Here is a 22,226-nt window from a genome sequence, read left to right on the forward strand (position 1 = left end):
TTGGTGATTATGCCATTAAATTGTTGCTTATGTGAAACGTTGGTACTTTCAACACAGCGCCATCTGTTACAATTGTGACTATTAAATAATAAACAAAATTTTGCAATACAGTAATATTGCGGGTATAAATTGAGATGTAAGCTATCCTATCTTTTAAGTTGGATCAAACTACACACGGTGTGCAAATTTGATTGATATCGGTTCGGTAGTTTAGGAGTCCATAGCGGACAAACAACGTGACACGTAATTTAAATATATTAAGATTATATGACAACGACGTGGAAAGATTAATAGAGTATTATTATCAGAGCAGTGGTAGTATGTAGGTGAGGGAAAAATTCACGAGATAACTGGTAGGTTTTAGACCCAACATTCTGCGATGATGAAGGCTGATCACAAAGAAAAGTGCTTTTCTTTACCCTCGTGGGCTTTTCTAGATAGATATGAGACTGTGTAGCTGCTGACAACCTGATTTCTGATGTATTTTTAATGTACTGATTTAGGCCAGTAACGCTTTCGACGCTTATATAAGTGGTACTTACTTACTGCACCACAAAAAGGGCCAATACTATCGAAGAGTGAAAGTTCACCTTTGTGTTAATTAATTATATTTTCACCTTCGCGTGGCAGATGCTAATCTTGCTTTTTAATGGCCTTGCGTTAGTATTTTTTCGGCTTTCGGTAGAAGCAGCCCAAATCCATTTTTATTTCAGTGTTTTTATAGAATAACTAGCAGACCGGCCAAGCGTTGCTGTGGCTAAGGTTTTTGTTTTATTACATAGTAGCAAACTATTCAAGAGAAACGGTAGGAGAACACCAGTCTTGGGAACCACCAAGCTTTTTTGGTGGTTATGCCATTAAATTGTAGCTTATATGAAACGTTGGTACTTTCAACACAACGCCATCTGTTAGAAATGTGACTATCAAATAATAAACAAATATTTTGGAATAAAATAATATTGCGGGTATAAATTGAGATGTAAGCTATCCTATCTTTTAAGTTGGATCAAACTACACACGGTGTGCAAATTTGATTGATATCGGTTCGGTAGTTTAGGAGTCCATAGCGGACAAACAACGTGACACGTAATTTAAATATATTAAGATTATATGACCACGACGTGGAAAGATTAATAGAGTATTATTATCAGAGCAGTGGTAGTATGTAGGTGAGGGAAAAATTCACGAGATAACTGGTAGGTTTTAGACCCAACATTCTGCGATGATGAAGGCTGATCACAAAGAAAAGTGCTTTTCTTTACCCTCGTGGGCTTTTCTAGATAGATATGAGACTGTGTAGCTGCTGACAACCTGATTTCTGATGTATTTTTAATGTACTGATTTAGGCCAGTAACGCTTTCGACGCTTATATAAGTGGTACTTACTTACTGCACCACAAAAAGGGCCAATACTATCGAAGAGTGAAAGTTCACCTTTGTGTTAATTAATTATATTTTCACCTTCGCGTGGCAGATGCTAATCTTGCTTTTTAATGGCCTTGCGTTAGTATTTTTTCGGCTTTCGGTAGAAGCAGCCCAAATCCATTTTTATTTCAGTGTTTTTATAGAATAACTAGCAGACCGGCCAAGCGTTGCTGTGGCTAAGGTTTTTGTTTTATTACATAGTAGCAAACTATTCAAGAGAAACGGTAGGAGAACACCAGTCTTGGGAACCACCAAGCTTTTTTGGTGGTTATGCCATTAAATTGTAGCTTATATGAAACGTTGGTACTTTCAACACAACGCCATCTGTTAGAAATGTGACTATCAAATAATAAACAAATATTTTGGAATAAAATAATATTGCGGGTATAAATTGAGATGTAAGCTATCCTATCTTTTAAGTTGGATCAAACTACACACGGTGTGCAAATTTGATTGATATCGGTTCGGTAGTTTAGGAGTCCATAGCGGACAAACAACGTGACACGTAATTTAAATATATTAAGATTATATGACAACGACGTGGAAAGATTAATAGAGTATTATTATCAGAGCAGTGGTAGTATGTAGGTGAGGGAAAAATTCACGAGATAACTGGTAGGTTTTAGACCCAACATTCTGCGATGATGAAGGCTGATCACAAAGAAAAGTGCTTTTCTTTACCCTCGTGGGCTTTTCTAGATAGATATGAGACTGTGTAGCTGCTGACAACCTGATTTCTGATGTATTTTTAATGTACTGATTTAGGCCAGTAACGCTTTCGACGCTTATATAAGTGGTACTTACTTACTGCACCACAAAAAGGGCCAATACTATCGAAGAGTGAAAGTTCACCTTTGTGTTAATTAATTATATTTTCACCTTCGCGTGGCAGATGCTAATCTTGCTTTTTAATGGCCTTGCGTTAGTATTTTTTCGGCTTTCGGTAGAAGCAGCCCAAATCCATTTTTATTTCAGTGTTTTTATAGAATAACTAGCAGACCGGCCAAGCGTTGCTGTGGCTAAGGTTTTTGTTTTATTACATAGTAGCAAACTATTCAAGAGAAACGGTAGGAGAACACCAGTCTTGGGAACCACCAAGCTTTTTTGGTGGTTATGCCATTAAATTGTAGCTTATATGAAACGTTGGTACTTTCAACACAACGCCATCTGTTAGAAATGTGACTATCAAATAATAAACAAATATTTTGGAATAAAATAATATTGCGGGTATAAATTGAGATGTAAGCTATCCTATCTTTTAAGTTGGATCAAACTACACACGGTGTGCAAATTTGAATGAAATCGGTTCGGTAGTTTAGGAGTCCATAGCGGACAAATAAATTATATATATTAAGATTAGTGCTTGATACTATTTTAATAAAAAATTAAAAGCACATAATCCTCAACATGTCCATCGACGATCGACCAATCGTTGCAACCTGCAAAGGGTTTTCGCTTGTACTTTAGATATATCATTAATACAGAATATAATGAATCACTCAATTCCTCTGACTCTTAGTACCCTCAATGGAACAGGTATCATGATGATGAACCTATATAGCAAATACAACTAATACTTATACTTGGAACAAGCATTTAGTTTCTTAAAAAACCTTAGTTATAAACACCATAATGAATTCAAGAATTTTTTAAAAATCATGCATGACCTTAATTATACAAAATTTTGTATAATTTCCAATAAAATTGGTTTATCTATTTCAAGGAATCAATTAGTGTTAAACGATAATTCAAATGTTGACGCAGTTTCGTTTGAGCCTCCGTTCGTAGGACACATAAATGAACATAAAACCATATTGTATCCAGTTTCATTGCATGATATAAGAATATAAGGTATGCAATAAATTTTCAACTTTTTTATATTCGATGTCAAAAAGTATATTTACGCATTCCCCACTGCCGAATATAGTAGACTCAACCTAGACTGGACGCTCTGCTAGGCAATAACTCGAGCGGTCACGACCCACTAAAGCAACCTCAGGTTCCAAGGCCGAATTTAAAATTAAATTACAAACGAACTTATGGACTTAAAAAAAATGTTTTAACCCTTAAGGCGAATTAAAACATATAAATAATTTGAGCAACATTCACCTTGTGTTTGTAGAACCCTAAACGATTTGAGAACAACATTTTTTTCTTTGCACTACACATTGATACACTTAAGCGCACACCGTGATTGATTGTATCATGTCGTAGCCATAACCTTTCTGGCGTGCATGAAGGTGAGATCTGAGTGGTAGTTGAGATGCCAGCGCGGAACAAACAGGACGGCAGTGCTAGTGACGTGTTTGTTATCGACATCGAGGAGGATTCTATCGATAGCCCAGCAGTGATTGACATTGAGGACACCACGAACATGAAGACGAACGGTGAGATTTTTTGCACTTTTGTAGATTCAATACTAAATTAATTAAAATTGAAATTGATAAAACTGCAGTTCCCGTTTCGCAAGAAATGCATTACTGATGAATACTATTGTTAGGAATTACATTTTATCTTACAATGATTTGCTTCAAATCAAAGGCTAGAAACGCGTGTACCTAATTGCGGATAAGTGAACAATTATGTTCAAAGACAATGAATCTTTAACAACACAATAATAATACAACAAATCCGAAAAAAAATATTTTAATTTTATATAAATTAAATATATTAATAGGGGTTGTTCTCAACTGATCGCAGCAGAATGTTTGACAAAAAGATGATATTTGACCTTGGACTAATAAAAGAAAATCCTATTTACCAAGACTCAATGAAACATTTACTTTTAATTCGGTTCTTAATAAAAATCGTTTCGTAAGAACTTTTGATATTACATTACGTGCTCACTGTGTCGTGAAAAGAATAACTTTATTTTAAATATTAAAAAAACATAATACTTAATATAAACATAACTAATTTCTTGGCTCCAATCTAGGTTGCTGTTAATAAGGATTAAATATCAGATTCGCACTATCAGATAGCATGGTTTGTGGGTTGACTCTAAATTCCCATCTTCCGTTTGTTGTATTCTTCAAAACCTATTTTTTATATTAAAATTATCTCGTACGACACAACTTAACTAACTAAAATTATAACACTCAAGCTAAATAATAATACGTATTTTTACGTCAAAACGTCAGGGAAATAATCAGCATCATATACATAAATATTGAATCTGGTTTGATGGTACATGAAATAAACAGATCCAAAAAAAAATGGAAAAATCAATTAAAGTAGGTTTTTAAGGTACAGTTTGGAAAGAAAATGCTATATTTCCTATGTGAATCACTATCTGCAAACATTCACATAACGAAAGGTAACTTATTTAAATTAAGATCTTGCATAACTAAAAAAATTAAGTTTTCTCATTCTTTAATCGTAATATTTTAAGGTAAAAGAAATCGAGAACTGTTCTAGACGAATCTTCTACATGAATTCAATTTTTCTCTCTATATCGAACATAAATGGGAAATAATTCTTAAGAAATCAAGATCCCCATCTCCCTGCAGCTGCTTATTAGAAGATGATTACTTTGTGCAACTGTTGTAACTGGGTTAGATCTTGTAACATTAATTTTATCACCTTCGACATTTATAACCTAATTATTATTAAAGGGTACGTACTTGTATGTAAGGGTATGTACTTGTTGACGCATTGAGAATCATCAGATTCCCCTTATGAAAGTAAATAATGAAAAATACGAATAATACAAATGACTCGCGTCTAGCAAATTCTTTTGAAGTTTCTCTTACGCGTTATATTTATCAGAACTGTCAGTTATAGATGTTGATACAGATTTAATCGATATTTTTAAAAAACCAGTTGATATTCACTCGAGCTATGCTAAGAGAAGGTCGGCGAAGGCCTCGCAATATTTTTATTTGATTGTTATAAGTATTGCATTAATATGCAATAATGCTGGCCCTCTTCCAAATTCGATTTATGGACGTGTTCATTGTCTATAGTCGTGCCACATTTTGAAACAGGGCGATTGAAACGCAATATGAAGCCTTTATTATGTTTTTCTTTATTCAAGACGAAACAATATAAATATTATTATTTATTTTAGTGTATTTTGGAGTCAGGTGTATTTTTTACTTTAAGGCATTAATAATACACAATGGAGGGGTATCTTAATTATACATGAACGCTAAACGTTTACTGTTTAGCGTTTGTTAATACGACGGGCGGGTTAAATGGTATTTTTATCATCTTATTGTTAAGAATCACAAATGTAAATAAACAACAAGAGGTAAATGTACGCTCTTATATTTAATAATTGTATTAGTATTGCATTGCTAAATGTGACTTAGTTTAGTCATTCTCGACTTGCTTTCTAGGTACTCCATGCTTATGATAACTTTAGAAAATGATTAAATTATTTTTTATTATGCCGAAGCTAAAGGAAGTTAATTGAATTACATTAAAAAGTAACAGAATCTTAGAGGACTAAGTATATCTAACGATATTGAGCTGACATTTATGAAGTCAATAGTAATCTATGTAGGTATAATAAGGACATTAATTACAAAATGAAAAGTATAAGTTCATATTTGCTTTGTATAGAATTAACTTAATATAGTATTATGGTGCTTACCTACTATCGTTGTTAGTAACTTTTTTTATTAAATTTATCATAATAAAGAGTTAAATTCTATACCAAGCAAATATGAACTTATACTTTTTATTTTGTAATTAATGTCGTATTATAGATTACTATTGACTCCATAAATGCAAGTACAATGTCGTTATAGTCCTCTGAGATGCTGTTACTTTTTAATGTAATTCAATTGGGTTACTAGCTTCGACATTCACAATGAAACATTGCGTGACTTCGCATCATTGTTAGAAAAACCACGATGACTTACACTTCTTAATAGACCACCTGCTTAGATTCTTAAGTCTAACCATCATTTATCAGCCAGAACGTAGTGTTTATCTAGTGGTTCACCGCATCGGATATTTTCGTTCTCACTTAATGGAGTGAAGGAACAAATCAAGTTAATCTCAAAAAATGATGACGTTTGTCAGCCACAAAAGGGTGATGGCCTCACTTGTGTAATATAAAAATAATATAAGTGACGACGGGGCTACCCCTTTTTATCTTTTGTAATGTAAATTACTTACAAATGAATCTGCACATGCCCCAATTAGGCCAGTCATTATAGACATTCGAAATCGAAAATTTGATAATAATTCCAAAAGTTTTCAAACTTCGGTCAAGTGAATGGTACATTGGGACGACAATAAATCTCATTTTGCAACCTTGTCCGCAGTCCGGAACATTGTTAAAATTGCAATTAAATTAATTTTTGCTGTATGGTCGTGAAAAAAATTCCAAAAGTTCTGCAAACTTGGGGAAGTTTTCGATATAATATTTCATATCACGTATAAAATTTGCAACCAACCTAAGTGTACGGAACATTTTTTGTTATTTATTTTATTTTCGATATATCTGTCAAATTTGCAGAACTTTTGGAACGTTTTCCTTCAGTTTAATAAAGAAAAACATTAATTTTTAATAACAAAAAATGTTCCGTACACTTAGGTTGGTTGCAAATTTTATACGTGATATGAAATATTATATCGAAAACTTCCCCAAGTTTGCAGAACTTTTGGAATTTTTTTCACGACCAAAACTTATTTTTAACAATGTTCCGGACCGCAGAGCAGGTTGCAAAATTTTATAGTTTGTTTTAATACCACTCCCGACCTTACATCAAAATTTGAAAACTTTTGGAATTATTATGAATTAATTGTCTTGACTGACTGGTCTAAATGTGCATCAACGGACTGAAAATTTACACAAACTAAAACTCTGAAAGAAATCTAGGGTGCTAACGAAACGATGTTTGTAGACCAATTTTTAATGTCTTCTAACACAGATAATATTATTATCTGTCACAGTCCACAGTTTTTATCTTAACAAATCTAAGATAGGTTTATTGACGATATTAAATATACAACAACCAGTATTAATGAATTATGCGTCGCAATTGAAAGACAAACATGTAAACATAATTTAAATATATTAAATCGACTTCATCATGGCAAAGATCATTCGGGATATAAATTTAGATCTAACCGGTCATTTCAATATTTAAATTCAATATAATAATAAAATGAGTGGCCCAGTGCAAAAACATGTGAAACCGGAAGTTGTGTATGTTCCCGTGGATGTACGGGACTCGGACGTCGTAATTGACATAGATCCCGAAAGCGGTATGTAAACTATAATAATAATAATAATAATCCAGTGGCGCATTTTATGATTTAGGATATAGGCGGTCGAACGCATTCTTACTAAGCGACTACATGTCTTAGACTCTACATAGAGTGGTTGAAAAAAGAAAAACTTTTGTAAAGTATGAATAGATTCGTTTGTACTTTGTACCATGTTTTAACTACAATCAACTTACAATGTATGCCGCAGCTGGTACAATTGAAAATGAGTGCGCATATTTTTCCAGTCAGGTAGCGTTCATCTTATTATTACATAAGCAAGTCACATGTAAATTAATTATTGTTTCAAAAATGTTCAGGTAAATTTCAAATGAAATAAAATAATAACAAGTATAATAGATAAATATATATATATATATTTTTTTTACGATATATTGTTGGCCCTAATACCTTGATATAATATTATGTTTGACTCAAACCTTAATACGAAAGAGGCACACAATTGTCAGTAGGGATACGGAATCAATGAGAATGATTACAAATACTGTGCCTTTAAAAAAAATCGCAAATAGTTCACTTTGATTGAGGGTGTAATTAAAAAAAATCAAAATATAATTTATTCGTGTAGGTAACATAATACACTTATGAACGTCAGTAAACGAATTAATGATTCTTAATTTACATTTATGATATAATAAACAAACACGTAGTACCAAGGTGAATAAAGGCAGAAGAAACAGAAATTAAATTGGTAAAAATTATATCAAAACCACAGCGAAAAGCAAAAGTAATGTAATAAAATGTGGCTATCGCCCGTGTCAAAAAATTATGAATCGCACTCAAAATTGTATAAAATAGAAAAAGTAACTATTTCGAACAATATTTAGGTTTAAAATGAGCTCCATACGTGCACATACAATTATTTTAAATCCTTTCGTGCAAAGCGAATGCAATCAGAGCAATACTGCACATTACTTACTGCAAATAAATTTAATGTACTTAATTGTCTTTGCAGAAAATTAACGAAGATTAATAGCAATCACTGTGCTACGGAATTAAAATAAAAAAGCAAAATTTTAGAATGTGAACGTATTTTTAAAATCATGTACTTGATAATTTGTTAACTTATCGGTGGGTCATTATTCCCTTGACCTAATATTTGCGTTCAGTATTTTCATTTTAAATGACATTCCGTTCTTAATAAATGATACTTAATATGAAAGTAAAATTTATATTTTATATTTGTTCACTTTATGCAGTTCTTTGACAATATGACTGTGACAAATAAATTGGTGAAAATTCACAGATGTAGGTAGACTATATGACTTTATATTTAGAGCTTGAACATAACTAACCCTGACACTTTTGCGCTGGTAATCCTTGATATACATACGGAGTTGCGAATCAGTAGGCCAAAGGTAGCTGTACTTGATCTCGCTTAATAAGGATAATTTCAATTCAGATGCGGTTACAGTTCACTTAACACTAATTATGGGTTAGGTAATGACTAGGCGTTATGAACCAAGTCTATAATAGACGACCTTCTTATATAACAGATATAATAATAAATAACATAAGATTTCGTTCTTCCGTATACCTACCCTTTAAAAAAAAATAATTATATTAACAAGGAAACTGGGGATGTTATCAATCTGGGCTTATTTAAATTTTCTTTGAGGACAAAATTATAAACACAATTCTGTATCTTCCAAGAGATTTTTGCTTTCCAAAGACCTAACCAGAATTTCAGAATAAATAGATACATTTTTTTATTATAGCATTTTCAGACATAGACATATCATTTATTACAAAACAAAAACACACACACATAAAGACACAAAATAACAATAATCAAAGAGAAAAAATTAAACAAAAGATATAATGAGAGATAGATGAAAATATATTTTTTTCCTTTTCCCATTCAGTTCGGCTCAAGTATGTAACGCGTGTGTGCTGTGGCTGTAATTGGCCCTGGCTCAGCATTATGCTGAGGAGCAGAATGTTCCACAGCTCTGGTCATTCTGCCAGATACCACATCTAGCTAGTTTGCGCCTCAGTCGCAAAAAAAAAAAGAATATATTAATGCTTAGTAGAAAATAATGATAATAATATTAGTAAAAGTTAGCAGTATAAGTAATGAAGTCTTGTGTAATGTAGTGTGAAGTAAATAAAATAAAATTAAAAGTTAAAAATAAGAATAAGTAACTGTTAAGAATTAGATAAAAAATTTTTCGGCGGATTAAAAACTAGATTTCATGGGATTTTTGTTGAATTAATAGATGAATTTTATAGCTGCGACTAAAATTAGACTTTAATCTAATACGCTATATTTAATTAATGCGCTATATTTAAAACTCCCACGAAATGAAGCCGTCCGATGTTGGGGAATGGCCAGCTCCTGAGTACAACTCCTTACTTGGTGCTTGTTGGCATTACTACGCCAGAGGAGCTTTTTGTACAAATACTCAGGTTTTTAGCTTGTTACTTTTCAATCGTTGCTTTTATAGAAAGTGTATGATCAATCCCTCCCTAAAATATGGCGAGGGGGCTGATGGCTGGCCATGCGTCAAGGTACTCGTGAACGAGTGCTACTTGTGGTGACTGGTCGAACTTGAATTCGTGTATGCGGTGATGTTAGTTATTTCGACAATGTATTTGCGTGTTGTTGTGTTGTTGCGTCGTGCTCCTATTTCACCATGCCTTCTGCTAATAGAGGACAAATCTTTTTTATTATTTATTACTTAAGATGTCACGTGGAAGATGGTGTAATGGTTGCAGCTCCTTAAAAACGTTGTGTAAAACAAAAAACATGACAATTAAAAAGAGTGGCGCAGAGTTTATTGCCAGTTATTCTCTTCCGCCCTTGATTTGAGAACTGGCAGTAAATGTAAAATGAGAAGCATTTAATGTATATTAATTTTTTAACGTTCATAAGTGTACATTGTGTTACCTATATGAATAAAATGACTTTTGACTTTTAAATAACTGAAGTGATGAAGTGGCTTGATTACAGTACGCCAAAAATGTATTAAACACCGGGAGTGTTAAATCCAATACGTATTTGACATAATATGGAAGTCATACTTGGCGCTAAGTCGTTACTCTAAATTTGAGGCTGAGTTTTACTCTAAATTCTACGACACGTCATTCAAAGACAAGTGTAGCCAAAAATTAATTTGCCTAAGATATTTTTTCTAAGCTATAGCCGATTTAATACAAAGTTGTAAACTGTGTTAAAATTGTTATTCGTTATCTTCTCGCTTCGTAGTTCATAGAATTAGAAGGTTAAAACTTATATGGTCAAAGAATCTTTATTTCTTTTACAACTTTAAAAAATGTTTTACACAGAAACATTTATATACCTAGGTATATGTACCTAATTAATTTCTTTGCACCGACTATTAATTGTAGTAATTTATGCAATGCAAAAACAGAAAAAAGATAAAATAATACAAATAAACGATAACATTTAATATTAAATAGAAGTAAAAAAATAACATACAAATCTATAATTTATTTTCAGTCATAAATCACGCCAAATGTCCATCAAACATAATTTTATATAGAATTTTGCTTAAGTATGAGTATAGTCGTTAAATATGTATCCTCAAATATTGTAAAATGATGACAAATTACATTAAACACTCGTCGTCAAATCATTTGAATAACTCCAAGCTTTTCTTGTACCATTAGAGCAGCAAAAACTATAATTTGCTGTAAAGAACTTCCTTAGTAAACATGCGATATCGTAGACAAACAACACAATATTTTGTCTGTGTGAAAAGTCTTAACTGACATTGAAACGTGTCAAATTCGGTCAGACAGTTTATTTTGATGTTACTCAATGTCACAGATTATTATAAAATTATAAATTATTACACTCATGAGTCATGACTCAAGAGAGTTGGTGTGAATATATAGGGTATATTATTTTTGCTTTTTAAATATAATATTTAGATTGGAAGTAGTGTGCAAACGTATCTGTTTTCTGCCAATATGACTTACGGTAAGTTTTTAACAATTCATTAATTGGAGCGGAGCAATAAAAATAAACTTCTGTAAACTCAATAATATTATCTACTATTAAACACTTGAGAGATTTTGGTAAACTTTATTCACTTGAATTAAAAAAATGGATTGCTTTTGCGCATTTTCAGTTAATAAGAAGTATTTCCCTTAAATAATTTATTTACGATAGTAGTTAAGTAGTTAATCCAGCAACAACATCAAATAACAATTATGTTGTATAGTATATTAACTATTCAGAATAAATAATAGGAACCTTAGATAAGTGCAAAATAAAGTCCATTGTTATTTTAATTATAATTTGTTGCTTGTTCATAATTTCAGTCTGAATTGTAAAAGTAGTACAAAATCTAAGAATAAACGTTTGGTTTGTCCTTGAAATTTTAATTTAACTGATTAGAGTAATTAATTAGTAGATTATGTGATTTGTAAAGAGAATTTTGAAGTAGAGAAATACATTTATTTAATTTATAGTCTCTTGATTACCAATCTTAGGTTGCACTAACTCCATACCCAGGTAGTTTAAACTGGACATTAAACTTGTGTGTAAGGATAATAAATTAATCTTAAAATCTTAAAGGGACTGTTTAGTTACCATGGAATGCATGATACTATTAACTTATTTCAGGTAATCTGAGCCCATCTAAAGCAAAACCTGTGAATATTGGTGAGGTAAATATTACTGGAAATTTCCTAAAATTTAGATTGCCACAATTTATGGCTTTCACAAATACATATTTTAACAAAATATTTTTTTCTTCTTAAACCTTCTAGAAATAAATATAATATAATGTATATCTGGACAATTATAGGTTGTAGAAAAAGCACGGGATGCTTTTAACCGTGGCATTACAAAACCTTTAGAATGGAGGAAAAAACAGCTCAAGAGTCTTCTACGAATGTATGAGGAGAACTACAATGTTATGATTGAGGTATTGCAAAAGGATTTAAGAAGAAGCAAGACTGAAGCTGTGCTGCTAGAAGTTGAATATCTTATTAATGATTTGAAGAACACTATACATTATTTGGAAGAATGGGCGAAACCGGATAGAGTAAGTTTTTTTTTTTTATAGAACAGGGGGCAAACTGGCAGGAGGCTCATCTGATGTTAAGTGATACCGCCGCCCATGGACACTCTCAATGCCAGAGGGCTCGCGAGTGCGTTGCCGGCCTTTTAAGAATTGGTACGCTCTTTTCAGTTACAGTAACTATAGATATTAAGAAAACTGAATACATATTTATTTATTTAAATAAATAGGAAATAAGACGTGACGTCGAATGGTGCAATTCTATTGGCCGATATTTGGGTCGGAAAAATAATCATTAAAAACCAACGAATTACGTTGGTTTGCGGTCGAAATATTACATTATTGATACAGGTCAAACCGGTTTGTCGTATTTTGATTCAGTGTTATGTTTTTTATCGCATAACATGCTATTTTGTAAGACGACACGAAAATATTATTTCGCTGCCTAATACAAAAATGTTAATCAACTTATACTTGTGATTTAATGATTAAATAAATATATATTCTTTATTATTTTTGAAAATTTTGAAACCTTTTTTGATATGTATTAAAGGTCGTAAGTATGTCAAAATCCAATAAATATTTGACACATTTATTGCTAACCGTCGAATCTTAGTCTTAACCTAAGTATATAAATATATAAAAACTCAAATAAAATGCTATCCTTTGACATGTTTGAATGGCCCCTGCGATTCATTAATCGAATTCGCAGGTGTGAGCTGAATTTTTATTCATCTATGTAACATTTTGTCCCAACAGCCTTCAAAGGGTTTAGTCAACATCCTAGATGACGTCGTCGTCTACAACGACCCATATGGCTTAGTGCTGGTGATCGGCGCATGGAACTATCCCCTACAACTTCTGTTGCTACCGATGGCCGGTGCCATCGCAGCCGGTAACGCAGTAGTCATCAAGCCCAGCGAGCTGGCCGAAGCCTCTGCTACATTCATTGCTGAGACTCTTCCTAAATACTTAGATAGTGTAAGTGTTTAAATTATACGCCTCTGTCTTGTATTATTGTTTAAAGTTGGCAGCAAAAATGTGTTGACACTCATTTTCTTATCCAAGGACGCGGTAGCCGTAGTAGAGGGGGGTCCGGAGGAGACAACGGAGCTACTAAAGAACAAATTCGACTACATATTCTACACGGGTGGGACCAATGTGGGAAAGATTGTTTACAGTGCTGCTACCAAAAATCTTACACCGGTCACGTTAGAACTCGGAGGGAAAAGGTGGGTGATAATTCGTAAATGAAAGAGGATATTTTTTAATACGTTTTAATTTAACTGATCATTAAATTAATGCTGACTTTATTAATTATAATAATAAGATTATACACTCAGCTCAGCTCAAGGTTCACACTCAAATTTTCATTTCAAATTCAAAAATCATTTATTCACGTAGGTAACACAATGTACACTTGTGATGCGTCATTAAAGAAATACATATTAATGCTTCTAATTTTACATTTCCTCCCAGTTCTCAAATCAAGGGCGTAGAACGGAAGAGAAGAACTTGCAATAAACTCTCCGCCACTCTTTTTAATCGCCATGTTTTTTTTTTTTTTACACAACGTTTGTAAGGAGCTGCAACCATTACACCATGTTCCACATGACATCTTAAGTAATTAATAATAATAACTTTCATAGTTGTTTTTCATCCACGTGTTTCGATTTCTCTACTCGGTCTTCGTACCCCAAATCCAATCAGCTCTATTATGTAATTGAAATTCACAGCCCGACATACATAGACAACACAGTTGACATAGAGGTCACCACGAAGAGGATACTATGGGGTAAATTCATAAATGCCGGCCAGACCTGTATCGCTCCAGACTACGTTCTGTGCAGTAGAGAAGTCCAGGACAAGTTCGTGGAGTACGCTAAGCTCATACTGAAGGAATGGTACGGAGAGGACCCACAAAAGTCTCCAGACCTATGCAGGATTATCAACAGCAGGCATTATAGGTACATGTCGAGTTACTAATATAATATGTCATCATTTTTCGTTAAACTTATTTAGAGAACCATAATATTGGGTTTTACCGATCCAACCTAACGATTTTATAATTGCTATCATCAAATTTTAGTCGTTTGCAAGCGTTATTGAACGCGAGTAAAGATAAAGTCGCCATTGGGGGAAAAAGTGACCCCCAGGACCGGTACGTATCGCCCACGATACTCACTAATGTGTCCCCGGACGACAAAATAATGGAGGACGAAATATTCGGCCCAATTTTACCGATCGTGCCCGTCGACAACGCTTACGAAGCCATCAAATTTATCAACGCCAGGTAAGTTCGCGCTAATTATTACTGATAAAGCTGCGGATATCTGATAGCCCGAAGATCAATTTATTATAAAGTCAATGTCATTTCAATGGACCTTGAACTTCAACCACGTTCGATACGTCTGGCTACCGGGTATCGTGTAACCGCCGCCACGTCACTTTGACCTTGGCAGGTTTAGCTTAATCGGCTTGCATTTTTGAGGACACCAAATTTCATGACAATGCAATTTTGGTCATACAGCCGCTAAGAGGGCTTATTTTAATCTAGCCTACTTTTGGAAATGAGTGGGCGAATAACAAATAACTTCAGGATGGAAGTGGGCCTTTAGTTTGCGGATAAGCGAAGTGGAGGACTATCGCCGTTGTCCCACCTGTTTTATCCCATTATTTAGCAAAAGATACAATAATATAGAGTTTAAGTTAGAACTCCACTTCACTCGGCCGTCCTTTTTTGTATCATTAACTGGCAACGTCGTTTGATGTGAGTCATGACGTTATTACATGTTCATTGTGAGTTGTGTTGTGTGTGTGATGTTTGAACTTTGACATTGGTGGCATAAATTAACGATTTTGCTGTTGTACAATTTATTGTTCTATACAAAAAATACCATTCATCGTTTAATGTTCTCAGAAGAAAAATAAATATTCAGCTTTTTGAACGCTGCCGGGCTACCGACGCAGTATTATTCGATGAATTCACGAATAACACTGCCGATAGTTACGGTAAGCCTATGGGTGATTTCAGGGAGCATCCATTAGTATTATACGTGTTCAGCGAGCAAAAGAACATCCAAAAACTGTTTACGGAGCAAACCCGTTCGGGCAGTCTCTGTGTGAACGATACTATTATGTTCTATTGCGGTAAGGAATAAGGATTTCGCGGACTGGCAATGTTGCACTTTGAATGTCTCATTTCCAAACACAAAATCGATATATTTAATATACGACCAGCCCGATATTCAAATTGCAATACACGTAAAGTCCGCTTCGAGGTGTTGCTTTGGTAAAGGGTATTTTAATTGCACGTAGCGACGCATGTCACCTAGGTCAATGCCAATCAAGAATTTACATTTTGATAATATAGGTTGTTCATTTGTTTATCTGTTGACCATTTGCTATCGTTGGGCAGTAGTTATATATATTCAAATTCACTTCAAAGAACAAAAGAACTTGTTTATATATTATCAAAAAACAAACGTTTTACTACAATCAGTCAAAATTGTTCGTAGTTGCTCACGTTTTCTATAATGTACAAGCTAATTTTGTTAGATTTTCGTAGCATTGTATGCATAATGCTCTGACGTAGGAATGCATAATAACTGTTATCATTGATGACTTAACATTTTACATCGTACTTTTTACAATATACAAAACTGCGCTCGTTTATGGTTATAATCAATTATCAAGAATATTACTTAGACAAGGGAATTTCTGGAAATACAATTATTGATTGGTTTTTGACTCTAAATTATTGCATTGAATGCCGGTGATGGATCGTTTGGTTATTGGTATCTTTCATAGATGGTGGCGGAGATCTTTATACTTATACCTTGATTCTAAATTTACTTTTTATACCGTGTTAATTAGTTCTTTCTCTGCTGAAAACTCTCTATAGTCTCTGATTATTAACGGTGGCGGTGTATGTTTGTTTATGGCGTAGAGAAAAGCCGTTGGTGCTGTACGTTTTCACACAAAGCGGTGCAGTCCGAAGGAGTTTAACCGATAACACATCTAGTGGAGGAATGTGCATAAACGATACCATGATGCAAATGGGAGGTACGGATCTACTTGGCTACGGCCAATCCATTATCGAAGTATTGAATATTGACAAGAACAATTTACTCTTAACAATGTACATATACGCAGTTCACATAGAGTAGACTTTAGATTTCACACAATTTACACTTAATATTAAATTACAAGATTGAATGTTGAAGGTATCTCGATTTAGTGTCGTTTAAGCGAACCAGACATAATCCGACGTATTATGTTTAATATTTCTTGTAAACGTGTCCGTTACACTAGATAGAGGCACGTTCATAAGCGCATTTTAAAATAAATGAACACATTGAGTATTAATGTGAACACACAGTTGACACACTGCCCTTCGGCGGAGTGGGCAACAGCGGCCTCGGGGCCTACCACGGAAAGGCTTCCTTCGACACCTTCACGCACAAGAAGAGTTGTCTCATCAAGAACTTTGCAGCTATCGGCGAAAAACTCGCTTCGTAAGTTACCTTTGGTTTAACAACTTGACAAATATTGGTTCAAAATGTCTGCCGAGTATTTTTTACTTAAATTGCATAAATTTAGCAAAAGCCAAATGCAGACATATATATTCGTATAAACTGTTGTATAAACTATGTCGGTGCTAAAACATTCCAGTGGGCGTTACCCTCCGTACACTGACGGCAAGCTGAGTTTCATATCGATGTTGATGCGCAAGCGCCACGGGCCCTCACTCAAGTACCTGCCCTATCTCCTGACCTTTGCGTTGGGCGCATCCGTCGCCTACGGCATCACAGTCTGGCAGAAGGTAAAGAAATAATCGGGGCTCAGGACTAACTCTATTGTTTTATCGTAAAAGTACAATGCAATTCTAATAAGATAGGAATTCTTTTTTGTCATATTGCTCACAGACAAAATAACTCTTTATTTTGGAACGGAACAGAACGGACGAAACTCTGGTTGACTAAATTATCGCGACTTTTGGCATTATTAAGGGCGATTTGCCTTTCGGCGCAGGATATTGTTTCAAAGTTTGATTATTTTTAAAGTCGAATAGCCAGTTACACAAATTCTCATTTCATTGACAGAATCGACTTTCATAAATAATAATAATTGAAATAACATTTTGTGAAAAAACTTATTTATGGATATTACAGCCTAAGGTATAAATTTTCTTTTCCAAGACGATTATAAAGTCTCGGATACATATACATCATATTTCAGGTAAAAGCTCTTTAATAAATTGCTTCTCTATCTGTTATTTAAATTAAAACGTGAAATAATCAGTATTAATGAGAAACATGAAGGTTTTTGTCTTTATTCATTTGCTTAATTGATTTTCTCAAACTACATAAAACTACTAAATATGTTTTTGTATTGAATTCCTGTTCACAATCATATCAGCGGATTTTTTTGAAATAATCTTAAGACTTGATAATGGTGTTACACCAGTATCGTTAACATTGTTTTGAAAGAAAATCGCCATTATGTAGAATATTGAAGATCATCAATATATCTCTCTGCGAAAACTATAATTTAGTAATAAAACTAAGTGGAATTTCAAATAAAGCATGTAAAATTTACCTTGAAGTAAAAACCTTTGTTCTTATAAATAAATGTATTTCTTTATATTTTATTGCATTAAATCTTATATGCTATAGTATTTGTTTCATTACTCTACTTATCATTTAGGGGCCATCCATAAAGTACGTCACACGTTAATGGAGGGTATCACCGAAGCGCGACATCGTGTGACAAGGGGCATGGGGGGAGTCAATACTTTTGTGACGTCACATGTTAAAATTTAAAATACTAAAACGCAAAGTTTGGATGTGAATTAAAAATTTACGAACTTGATCTATATTTATTAATAATTTAGCATTCTCGCTATGCGATAATCTCTCATGCAACGTCATTTGACTTCTAGAGCGGCGTTGTAATGCAAGTGAGACACTCAAATTCACGAGAATTTTGAATGGTAAGGACTTAAATAGGTTTAAGTCGTCGGCGAGTGCTCGCTCGCTTTTCTATCGTTCCGCACGTCGGTTGTTTGCGAGACCTTCGACAAGTGCTACCTCATGAAGAGAATGATGTCGACACTAAGGATGTTCCTGACGTTCAAATTCAGAACGAAAATGAAGTGCCTGATATAAAAGAGTGGATCCAAAGTTCATGGACACTCGATAATTAAGTTTTTTATCTTTAATTAATATAATTAATCCTTTATTATTTTCTAACTAGTCGTTTGTTTTTTCTGTTTTATGAAATGTTGGACTTTATGTTGATTTTATTAGATTATTATTTAATAAAAATAAGTAAAAAATGAAAATAGCTGTTTTCTCTCGATTATTTTTAAATACATACATAAATTTAAAAAATGTGTGACGTCACATCAGGAGGGGGGTTATAAAAATGTGACAAGGACGGGGGGAGGGGTTCAAAAGTCATAAAATTCGTGTGACGTACTTTATGGATGGCCCCTTATGTCATAAATTATGATCATGATTTTTAGTCAAATGAACTTGATTTAGCATCTTTGCATTAAGTAATGGCTAGAAAGCATATAAAAAGCTGCTAAATTTCCATTTAATTAAAAATCAAATGATATTTTGGAAGATCCCACTTGAAATTGCCTTAAGATTCAGTCTTACACTCATATACCATAGATTTATTTGAATTTAAATACTATCATTCAAATGTTTACAGATTACCCTGTCTATGTCATAATCATCATAGTAATCACTATGATGCGATGTATACTACACAATATAACTTAAGTATATTTTAATCAGAACCTCATTGTTAGCTAAGTATTTTTCATTGTCTTTAATCTGATTTCAGACGGGAGGTGAAGAGCTTTAAGACAGAAGACAGGCTTGGTGAAGATATATAGTGTGATATTATTAATTTACACCCTATTTTTTATATCAAAATAATTCTATGCAATGGATTTTAATCTGTTTATATCTGAAACAATAATTAGGGTGTAAATGTAGAGTAACAATGTTTATGATGTAAGGGAGATATTTAGGCCTTTTCTTTAATTTTGTGTATGGTCATAGGCACCCTTCTGTATGTCCTGCCTTTTATATTTAGCAGTTTTTAATATTGTAGTAATAGTGTTTTTGTTGATTTTTCTTTGTTTTTTTTTATATTTATAGAAATGTGCACAACAGCATATAACAATGAAGAACCCAATAAGCAATTCATTGGCTGTTTTACCCAAATTTACCAAGATTAACAATTCTATTATGTATATGTTTTAGATTATGATTGAACAATTAAGCTACTGTAATAAAATGCATTTATTTTTTTATACTTACCTTACAATGAAACTTGCAATCAACAGTTTCTATTTTCTCTCAAATGTATATATGTAAACATTTTTTTGACATAAATTCTTATACTGAATTGTATGAGAATACAATAAAAATATTAATGGTTTTGAACTTTTATCACTACTTTAAGCGTGAAGTTTTAACTATATATTTGTTATGATTTTTTATATGATTATATTTCGGTAATAAATGGGAATAACATGTGTTTATTTATTTAATAAGAGCTAAACAGTCAATTCAATACTGTGAGCTGTGTGGAGCTCACAGATGTCCTTAGTCCTTACGTAAAAAAGAAAAAATACCCAAGACAGTATCACTTGATTTAGCAACACAAATATGGGTAACCCTTGTGTACCAAAGCATAGGCATTTTAATCGGGCGACGTAATTCTGAATCCAACCCGAGTCACATAACAAGTTGAATTTAAATTAACCATTTGCTGACACGAGTCTTGATCTCGACTCGACTTAGGTAGGTAGTAGGTACTTACTGTACAGATATGATTGACGATTAATGTTCTAATTAGATTAAAATTGTATTTTTCAGCATTGCAAATTATTACAACAACATTAAAATTCATATTTTTAATGTTGTCTGATTTATATATATATTATGTATGGAGCCCTAAGAGTAAAATATATCAGATGGTTGAAATTTGTCTTTAAAGCCGAAGACGCGTGAGTAATTTTCTCTTTAGGTACTGATACATGTTCGGGATACCTATATTCGTATTTCGTAGATATATGTTAATAATTTCATTCCATCAGTATTAGAAATATCATTACAGAAATTAAGTATACATACATAATTGCCAAATGTCAACTGTTTTTTTTTAAATATTATGGCAATATAGACCACAAGCCCATGAACAAAAAATACCTGTGAAATGACCCAACCTGAATTACGCTTAGAAGGCTGTTACTACATATATCTGAAAATGGCTCTGAGCACTATGCAAGGGCGGATCCAGCTTTGGCGCCAGGAGGGGGTCACATAGTCGTGGTCAAGTCAAGAACTTATAATTAAATTTTGATTAAATTATAAGTACAAGAAAGTACCCCAAGTATGTTCCGCGATTTTTTGTTTATTTCTTAGCCAGAACCTATGGAAACTTCTTTTTGAATTTTTAAATTGAAGTCGAATGTTTGGACAAATCCAGCTAAAAACTAAACTTCTAACTTTAAAACCTTTTTTGAGTAGCTTTAACTAATTGTAGGAAGCTGAGATTTTTTTTATTAAACCAACATTTAAGACAATCATTTAACAGAAAAAAAACTGCAAAATACCTACAACAAAAAAAGATATGAAGTTTTGAAACCTCGCTGGCAGAAAACATTCAAAAAACACAAAAAAATGTATAACTCGAAAACTACAAAAAATGGCGGAACATACATGGGGTATTTTCGTATGCCCCTAGGTGTGAGGAATCTAAAAAAAATTTATTGACGTCACTAGTTGGACCACTCTGTATACACGTACATATTACCATCTTCTCTTGAAGACATCCAGAGAAACACTATCACGTATTTTTTTAAGTGGAATCTCGCTGTTGGCCTCTAAGGCCTTTACAGCTCAGCTCGGGCTGTTTTGGCGAGCTTAGCTCGGCCTGACGCTTAGCTCCGCCTGACTATCAGGTACGGAATGAGGCAGCCTATTATTATATATTATTATATATCACATAACCGTGGTGAATGTTTTGTCATAACAGCTAGAGGTATTACGCTAAACTCCGCAAAAGTGAAGAGATGGTACGACAAGGGATTCCGTCAAACAAAATAGAAACAGACAAAATATTTTTATTAATTTTCCCGAAACGCGTTATTACGTTATTTACGTCAACGGGTACGTTTGTATGAACGTGGAGAAGTGCCAGTACGATTAGGCGATCTTCAACCATTGAAGATCTTAGCCACGATTTAATTCTGCGCAACGTAGAGAAAGACCTGTCTGCCTTCGCTTCGCTGACAGGGTAGTGAATCCAATTTTCCTATATTAGGATACATATTGATGTCACAATTTAAAATAATACTATGTTATAGGTATGTTATCTAAAGCTGGCGGCTTCAACACATTTACACTTTGTGCTCGTGTAGTATCTGTGAATAAGCGCGAGACGTGATGTCAAACTAAAATGTTGATCTTTACTGTACATGTTGATCTTTTTTTTAAACATTACCAGGGCAATCTCGTAAAATGGTGCACAATGTTTT

At 33.3% G+C, this 22,226-nt stretch overlaps 1 protein-coding gene across 5 annotated transcripts; it reads left to right on the top strand.

Moving 5' to 3' along the window:
• Positions 1-3,662: 3,662 nt before the first annotated feature.
• LOC125055621 (aldehyde dehydrogenase, dimeric NADP-preferring) lies at positions 3,663-20,221 on the top strand. 5 transcript variants are annotated; one of them, XM_047658098.1, is made up of 11 exons: positions 3,666-3,811; positions 12,262-12,305; positions 12,446-12,685; positions 13,421-13,642; positions 13,730-13,893; positions 14,398-14,628; positions 14,751-14,954; positions 15,696-15,811; positions 17,043-17,178; positions 17,336-17,486; positions 19,520-20,221. In XM_047658098.1, exons 1-11 carry the CDS (start codon positions 3,688-3,690, stop codon positions 19,538-19,540), a joined length of 1,653 nt encoding a protein of 550 aa, XP_047514054.1. In that variant the 5' UTR covers positions 3,666-3,687; the 3' UTR covers positions 19,541-20,221. The 5 variants fall into 5 exon arrangements, 4 of the variants coding, with proteins under 4 accessions (XP_047514054.1, XP_047514046.1, XP_047514061.1 ...); XM_047658090.1 differs by lacking the exon at positions 15,696-15,811 and adding an exon at positions 16,611-16,726; XM_047658105.1 differs by lacking the exons at positions 3,666-3,811; positions 15,696-15,811 and adding exons at positions 7,496-7,646; positions 16,611-16,726.
• Positions 20,222-22,226: the final 2,005 nt, after the last annotated feature.

The sequence above is a fragment of the Pieris napi genome, chromosome 2, assembly GCF_905475465.1.
Source record: "Pieris napi chromosome 2, ilPieNapi1.2, whole genome shotgun sequence".
In the NCBI taxonomy this organism is placed as follows: Eukaryota; Metazoa; Arthropoda; class Insecta; order Lepidoptera; family Pieridae; genus Pieris; species Pieris napi.

Excerpts from the sequence above, each read along its gene's own strand:
- LOC125055621 (XM_047658098.1), top strand. The coding sequence starts at position 3,688 with ATGCCAGCGCGGAACAAACAGGACGGCAGTGCTAGTGACGTGTTTGTT. Across the intron at positions 3,812-12,261 it reads CACGAACATGAAGACGAACG|GTAATCTGAGCCCATCTAAA; the intron begins GTGAGATTTTTT and ends AACTTATTTCAG. Across the intron at positions 14,955-15,695 it reads ATCAAATTTATCAACGCCAG|GGAGCATCCATTAGTATTAT; the intron begins GTAAGTTCGCGC and ends GGGTGATTTCAG.